The 8,453-nt window shown below is 36.0% G+C and overlaps 1 protein-coding gene across 1 annotated transcript in view; it reads right to left on the bottom strand.

Moving 5' to 3' along the window:
• The window catches only part of skic3 (SKI3 subunit of superkiller complex), a 22,743-nt gene extending 18,077 nt beyond the window's left edge, over positions 1-4,666 (bottom strand). Inside the window, exons 1-15 of the mRNA XM_026251604.1 lie at positions 4,543-4,666; positions 4,244-4,336; positions 3,923-4,066; positions 3,677-3,768; positions 3,115-3,190; positions 2,889-3,032; positions 2,647-2,745; positions 2,444-2,552; positions 1,934-2,074; positions 1,516-1,617; positions 1,286-1,410; positions 704-790; positions 508-611; positions 292-418; positions 31-210 (exon numbers count right to left, since the gene is read on the bottom strand). Of these exons, the coding sequence (XP_026107389.1) occupies positions 31-210; positions 292-418; positions 508-611; positions 704-790; positions 1,286-1,410; positions 1,516-1,617; positions 1,934-2,074; positions 2,444-2,552; positions 2,647-2,745; positions 2,889-3,032; positions 3,115-3,190; positions 3,677-3,768; positions 3,923-4,066; positions 4,244-4,333 (1,620 nt within the window). The 5' untranslated portion in view covers positions 4,334-4,336; positions 4,543-4,666. The remainder of the gene's footprint in view (positions 1-30; positions 211-291; positions 419-507; positions 612-703; positions 791-1,285; positions 1,411-1,515; positions 1,618-1,933; positions 2,075-2,443; positions 2,553-2,646; positions 2,746-2,888; positions 3,033-3,114; positions 3,191-3,676; positions 3,769-3,922; positions 4,067-4,243; positions 4,337-4,542) is intronic.
• Positions 4,667-8,453: the final 3,787 nt, after the last annotated feature.

An 8,453-nucleotide genomic window follows, 5' to 3' on the forward strand; every position in this document is an offset into this window, starting at 1 on the left:
CTGCGACTGTCAAGGCTTTTCAACACTCACCATGTCCCCCTGCTCCATGCTGAGGTCTACAGTGGCCGCTCCAGCCTCGGCATCAGAGGAATCCAGCTCAAACGCTCTCTTATAGCAGCCTCTGGCTCTGCCCTGATCTTTTGCTACCTCTCTATAGTAATGACCCAGGAAACGAAACACTGAACCAAGACACGGGTCCAGCTTAGCAGCCTTTAAACAATAGAAAACCAAGTATTTCTTATTTATATTCAAAGAGAAAATACTCTGTAGTATAAAGAGCATAAGGTTTGCCTTGAGTAGATGTGTGTGGGCTTTGCTGCGGTCCCTTCGCATTTCCTCTCCCATGTTCCAGTACAGGCGCCCCAGCAGGAAGAACAACTCCCCATTATCTGGGCTTCCGGATAAAGCCTCCAGAAAGCTGTGAGACCAAGAGAAGACAAGAGGATCAGTGTTTGGAGTTTAAATCTATGTTATACTACACGTGTGTGTGTAGAAGGGGTCTCAAACCTCTCTTCAGCTTGTTTGTGTTGTTCTTTAGCAACATGTGCCAGTCCCTTCAGAGTGAGACCCTCCACGGATCCTGGGTGAGAGCTCAGCAGCTCCACTGAAACCTGTAACAATCAGTTCATTCAAACATGATCTTGTCTACTTAGCATTTTTATTTATTTTTTTACATTTGTTTTCTTAAAATCTATCGTTTCACCTGAAATGCTTCCTCAGTTTGGCCCTTTTGCAAGTGAGCTCTTCCTTTCAACGCTAGAAGCACGGGGTCATTTTTGGCATCTGAAATCTATGTCATGTAAATCAAACAGATTATAAAAAAATATGTTATATATATATATATAAATTATTCCTTTTATTCAGCAAGGATGTATTAAATTGATCAAAGTGACTGCAAAGACATTTACAATTTTACAAAAGGATTTCTTTTTCAAGTGAATGCTGCTCTTGTGAACTTGCTGTTTATCAAAGAATCCTGTTTCCACAAAAAATATTAAGCAGGACAAACATTTTCAACATTGAAAATAATAAGAAATGTTTATTTGGTTACAAATCAGCATATTAACTGATTTATCATTTAGAGAGTTTAAGTGACACTGAAAACAGGAGTAATGTTTGCCTTTACAGGAATACGTTCCATTTTAAAAGATATTAAAATATTAATTATTATTATTTCATAATAATATTATTTCACTGAATGTTCGATCAAATACTTGGTGAGCATAAGAGACTTCTTTCAGAAAGATCTGCTGTTAGACTGTCAGTCTTTGGTTTAAAATGATACCTGTGTAAGGATCTGCAGAGCTTCATCAGCATCCTGGTCTCTTCCTGTCCTCACCAGAGCCTCTAGTTTCAACTTCTGCAGCTTTTGAGTCCAATCATCAGAGTTCCCCACACTCGACTTCAGCCCTGAACACACAAAACAGAATATCTCCCAGAACAGCCCATTTCAGCTCTGCTAGTACAGCTGATTGAGTAGTTGTCATGTTGGCGGTGTTTTTTATCATCCAGTACCTTGGCTGGAAGCTGTGGCACTGTCAGAGTATTTGTGCATTTTTAGATGAGCCAGAGCAAGATTATACCAGCCAATGATGGAGGAGCGCATACACTTCAGTCCTGCAGGAAAAACACAACAAGAGTTAAACATACTATTTGTAATTTACATTTTATAGTTTAGGAAGTTGAATTAACGTTGAACAGCTAAACATGAGCATAAATCAGAGTTATTAAAACATTTACATTCATCAAAATGAATCAAAAAATGCATTAAATCCTTCAATTACAGAATATGACACGCTGCATTTCTTGCTTTATATACTCCAGTCTGAAACATTCTTATCAAGAAGCATGAGAGACTTTGATAATCTTGATGCTCCATCCATATTGGAGCAACACACTAAACATCTGGAAATTCTCTACGGTATAAACTCACCCAAACTAATCTTTTTGATGGCATCCTCATATTTTCTTTCCTGGCAAGCTTTAATACCCAGACCAAAGTGAGCTTGCGAGTTGTTTGGATCCAGTTTTAAGAGACGGCTGAAACAGCGGACGGCTCTCTCACTGCAATCGCCTACAAGGATCTCAGAAATCAGATTTTTAGAAACAGGATTATTTCCAAATTTACATTAGTGCTCAAATGTTTGGAGGGGGTAGGTGTTTCTGAAATAAATCGCACAAAGACTGATTTCATTTAATCAAAAATACAGTAAAAACAGTAAAATTATGAAACATTATTTGAATAAAAAAAAAAACAGTTTCCATTTTAATACATTAAGAAAATATATATTTTAATATATCCTTCCTGATCAAGATTTAATTATTCTAATATGCTGCTCACGTACTACTTCACGTAGTAACTCCAAACTTAAGAGAAATGTAGATAAAAAAAACATATGATAAACAATGAATAGGTAAGAATAGGTGTAAAAACACAACTTGCCTGTTCTGATGTAGTGCTCACTCATGGCCTCTAAAGGGTAGGAGAGATTCGGATAGAGGGACATCGTGGCATCACAAGCTTCCTTTAGCTTGAACTCCTCATGAGGAAGCTGCAGAATACACAATATGAATCCTTTGCTTTGGTCCATTCATTATGAATGTGAATATTACAATAATTGTGAGTGACATATACATAATGCCAACCTTAGAAAGACATTTAATGTAATCCAGTGAAAGGCTGCTGTGGGCATCACTGGGCACATCTACCATCATTTGAAAAGCTCTTTCAAATGCTAATACCAGCTGTTGAGCAAAGAACAACAGTGTAAGCTTTGCAAAAAAAAATGGATGTGATGACACTAAATCGGGGCCATGCACAAAAAAAGCACTTCAATTTCTTTTCAAAAAGTAGGATTTGAGAAATAAAGCCGGTGAAGTTGACTGACGTGCTGCTGGGTCTCGTTGTCCTGATCCTCAACAGTGTCCTGCAGGAGTCTGGCCATCTCCTTCCACAGCTCATGCAGCTCCGAGCACTCCACCCCTTCCTCTGCCGCCCTCACCTCGATTAACCTCCTCCACACTCTGGCCACCTGTGGGTGAAGTAGCAGACATTCCACACATATGCAGATATAAAGCATGAAAAGTCCTTCTAACGTTATTTAAAGATCACACCTGTAAATAGTTCTTCTCCGACTGATAGACTTCCACCAACTTCTTGCTCACTTCATAACATTTCGCTTTGTCGGAGCTGCAAACAGAGAAATAAAAATAGATAAAATCAAGCAATAGTATTCTTTTAATCTTAAAAAAATAAAAAATTAAAATATAAATAAATAAACTAATGACCCTTAAAGAAACTCTCAGATTACAAGTAAAAAGATGTGCTCCCATCTTACTTCTCATATCTCCGATAACCAAATATAAATGTTTTGGAGACAAATTAAAACTCATCCTAGTTTTGTTGGCATGATTATAATAATGAAAGCGCAAAGAATATCCCTGATTTAATATTTTTCTCATATTAAATTAAATCAGGCGACGACTCAAAAATGTAAGAAATTCAGGTAAATAAAAAAAAAGAACATAATGTGAAAATTATTAACACTTTCAAAAATGCAGAAGGTCAATAAAGGTGCAAAAGATTTAAAACTATTATAATTGATTATTATATTGGTTCCCCCCGCACCCTCCCCTATAAAATAATGTTAAGAGAAAAGAAGACCACTTTACTTACCTTTCATACAGTGTAATAAGATTCTGGTAAATCTTTGGCAGCTCAGCTTTGAAATCTGCTTGGTCACTTTTTTCGTACAGATTTGATAAACCCTGTAAAAGAAATATACATCTAGTAAATATTCATTGCTGGCTCCAGCAGTGCTCAATATCATAAAAATAAAAATGAACAAATAGTTACCAAACGATGTCTCTAGATAAACACTCCATTTGGAATTTTCATTACAGTTTGTACACCATGACTGACCTGCCATGCAAGCAGCTGCTCTGGCTCCAGTTCAGTGGCCTTTCTGTAGGCGCTCTGAGCCTGATCCGGCTGCTGCAGCTCTGTGGCTGCCACTCCAATAAACACCCAGGCATTGTAGTTATTCTTCTCAAGTTTGAGAACAGCCTGGGTGCACAAATAGAGTTTAACTTGAGAGAGAGACATGTTTAACTTACCTACCCCTGCAAATACAGTCAATCAAGAGAAAAGTATGAGCTGGAAGTCTATCTACTTGTCTACTGAGATAAAGGATGTTATGTGACGTGACTGTACGCTGAGTGACAGCTGGAAGTAAACACTTACCTTACAATGTTTCAAAGCTTCTTTATACTCTTTATTTTTTATGGCTTCTCTGGCACTTTTTAGCTCAGCTTTTACTTCTTTACTGGACATTTTCTTAAAAAAAAATAAGTCATAGACGTTAATAAAGCAGCAGCAGTAAAGACTGTTTACAATTAGCCTCTGTATGTTATGCTGCCTGAAAACGTGCAGACATTGCAAACGTATACTTTAAAGCGTACAAAAATAACTAAACGGTAATTTTAACAATTTTAAAGGCAAAAATTGTATAAGTATAATGTTAATGTAAGAGATGCACATACGGCAGAACTTCGTTGGTTCACATTCAGCAAGACGCAAGAAGCGCATGCGTGGATGAGTCTTAACGCGACGTCATTATACCGCGACAAGCATTGTTTTCAATCCCCTAAAATAAAACAATGCTTATTCGTGTCCGTGCCTTATAATCATTTTATATTCATAATATATACAATTTGAAAAATAGAATTTATTTAATATTCCCAGAGAGGCGTCTGGTGCAATCTCTACCAAACTGATTATGTTTGGAGGAGGAACCAAAGTTTAGCAGCCAATCACTTGAAGAGTTGACTGCACACGGACCAATCGGTGAACTCAAAACGTATATATATATATATATATATATATATATATATATATATATATATATATATATATATATATATATATATATATATATATATATATATATATATATATTAAAAAAAATTTAATGATTAAAATACCGTTTATTTCTATAACCGCAAAGCTGAATTTTTAGCAGCCATTACTTCAGTCTTTATATCACATGATCCTTCAGAAATCATTCGAAGATGCTGATGCTGAAGAAACATTTCTTATTATTAATGTTGGAAACAGTTAAGTTTTTTTTTTTTTTTTTTTTTTAAACCATGATGCATTTTTTTAAACAATTTTTAGATGAACAAAGTTCAAATCAGCAGCAGTTATTTTAAATAAAATGTTTTGGTTACAATGTAAAAATATTTACTGTGTCCTTTAATTTAATGGAGCCTTGCTGCATAAAAGTATGAATTTCCTTAAAATATTACTGACCCAAAAAAAACAGTAGTGACAAAATACATTTGTCAGAGATGTCCTCCTGGGAAGCACAACTGAAGTCATTTGATTCATGACTAGTCGACACAAATCTAACACATTGACTATACTCTGTAGCAGAACTAATCGTCTGTGCCCTCCCAAAACATCTGTGGATACTGAACTGAGTGTATTTATGTTTTAGCTGCTGAACACACAGATATAAATAATGACTTTGTGGCCTCTAGGGAATCTCTTCCGACCACTCCTAATGACAAGAAGGTTTACGTTTTGTGCAGGTCTGTAGATCCAATATTCTCAAATTCCAATACAGATTTGTTACAGTGTGTATAAACATAAGTGTCATCGTCTCCTCCGTATAGATACTCCAGCATGCCGTCATGTTTGCAGCAGAGAGTCTACGTGTTTTAGAGACTCTGCTTGACTCCGATTAAAAGCAGGACATCCAGGTCAGTTCCTCTATATTCAACCTGTATTATACAAATGTTTACAGCTGTCATCTTTTTGTATGTAACCTCACTGTTTCCTTTGTTTCTAGTTGCCCTTTTTATCTCCTCTGCTCTGGAGGCTTATGATGTTCTGATCCACCTAGATTCAAAGCAGGTTCCTAAAAGCCTCCTGCCAATACCTTCCTGCAAGGAACCCATAGAGGAGAACCATTCGCTTCATGAGGAGCTCTGCCAGTCATAGACTATGATCCGCTCCAACTGTATCTGTCTGAACTCAGAGTTTGTGGGGGTTTAAATACACTTTTACTAAACTGTTTCCCATTATGCCTTGTTTGACGTAAAATACCATGTAAATTAAATCAGATCCATCTTATACCAGTTCTCTTGTGATTTTTAGGAAGCACTGGTCGTTATTTCTCTATGACGCTCTTATGGCGGGACCATGATTGGAGTGCTGTGGAAGCCAGCTGCTTTTGAGACGAAACCGTTTAACGTTTCGCAGTTTTATTTTTACCTGAGTAGGGTTCGCAGAATTTAAGTGAATTGAGTTACAGTTAATATTTATGGCACCTTGTTACTTCTGTTTCTTTCTGTTCTCAGACGTCTTTAATGAATGCCCACCATGTGGAGGTGAATGGTGATTTGGCAACCACCGTGTCAAATGTAGAGTCCATCCTGCAGGATTTCCGCATCATCGGGGAGGGTCTCGTCAAAAAATTTGATCTGAGAACAGAAAAATGGGTTTTCTAAGATCTGGCAGTAGTTTCTGTAGAAATAACTGTTAATCTGGATGGTGCTGTATGTTTAATTGCACATTTTATTAATTGCTTCAGTTAAATTATCTTGATCTGCCTTTTAAAAATACTGTTCTACTGTATTATTTTAATCAAGTAATAACAAGATGATTTGTTTTCCCTTTATACAATTAGCTGTGACCCACCTTTCTAGGCATTTAAGACTGAATATGGCTGAAAGAAAGAGACAATCATGTTACTATACTAACTGCATGTCATACTGACCATATCAGTATTTCTTCATAATTTATGACCAATTTGTTTGGTTTAACACCTTTCCCCCAAATTCTTATTTCTGCATTGTGGAAAATTAAAGGACATTTTTCTTCCTTTTTTTACATAATATATCTTTTTTTAAAGTCTCTGATCACTGATAATGCATTTATTGAAACAAAAATATTTATTCCCATGATGGCAAAGCTGAATTTCCAAGCTGATTATATATATATATATATATATATATATATATATATATATATATATATATATATATATATATATATATATATATATATATATATAAAAGGAGGATTCTCTTCGTGGGAAAATCATGTTGTCTACAGCAGTATTATATTTTGTCCAATAGGTGGCGGTATGGACCTGATATTGCTTAAAAAACTAATTTACATGTTACAGATTATAACTAAACTAAACCATTTTCTAGTGTTAAGTGTAAAATGGACATGCCAGCTGATTGTATGGCATCAGGCTTGAAGGTTTTTACATCTTATTATAAAACCTTCATCTACATCGTTTCTGAAAGTCGTTTTTAATGCTCTGGAAGCAGAAACATGCTGCTGTCTCTGAACTGGACATCACGTAACTGACCCATCCTAATCATGCCCCTGTCTGACGCCTTCGTAGTCACTCGCACTATAATAAAGTCAATAAATTCTCAATGGTGATTATTTAAAAAAAAGTCAGTCACTTTAACGTTGCAGAATTACTGGGCTGTGTTTCAAAACCTAGAGAGCTGCCTAACTAGAAAGCTTAAGCTTATGTAGGCAGCTCACCAGGGTTTATGAAACAGAATATGTATTGTCTGACTTCTTTTTTCTTATTTCTGAAGGATGGCAGGTTAACTTTTTCTCCAGGCAATAAAGTTGTACAGCTGCCTTACATCAATTATATGAGGGAAACTGGTGCTGTTTTACTTAACTTGTATACACTAATTCACAAATCTGCTGTCTTTCCTGGGCAGGTATAGTATTAGTCATACTCTTGTTTACCAAAATTGTTGTGTACATGCACTGTAGAAAAAAAATAGAAAAAAGATAAATGTTTTGATGCATCGAAATATGTTTTGGCAGCTATGTGGAGTGGTCAGTTTATTCACTTGACTCATGCCTGGAACAACTATAAATGTGTTGATCCTAATTCCACCACATGGATGGACCGCTTAGGAAAGATCTGGATTGGGTTCAGGTCCGGTGATTGTGGAGGCCAGGTCATCTGGCGCAGCACCCCATCACTCTCCTTCTTGATCAAATAGCCCTTGATGCCTTCAGTGTGACTCTACAATTTCCATAGCCATGAAAATAAAGAAAACTCTTTGAATGAGAAGGTGTGTCCAAACTTTTGGTCTGTACTGTATATATATATATAGAACCTAAATGATATGATTTTATTATTTTTATTTGGATTTAATAATTCAAATAAAGGCTCTGTGCTTGTCCTTGTTCAATCATATAGCACATTTAAAGCCAACAGAGGTTGACACAAAGTACTACATAAATCAAGTAATACAAATGCACTATTCGTACGTGTTTTAGGATGATTTGAGCAAATTCCCAAAGGTCATCAATAAGTGGAGGTGATGGAACATAGTTTATGTAATACTTCGCACTACCGAAGGGGGTGATATAAAAAGCCAAAAACTTTAAAACCCAGAAGATA

The sequence above is a fragment of the Carassius auratus genome, chromosome 5 (genome assembly GCF_003368295.1).
Source record: "Carassius auratus strain Wakin chromosome 5, ASM336829v1, whole genome shotgun sequence".
Classification (NCBI taxonomy): Eukaryota; Metazoa; Chordata; class Actinopteri; order Cypriniformes; family Cyprinidae; genus Carassius; species Carassius auratus.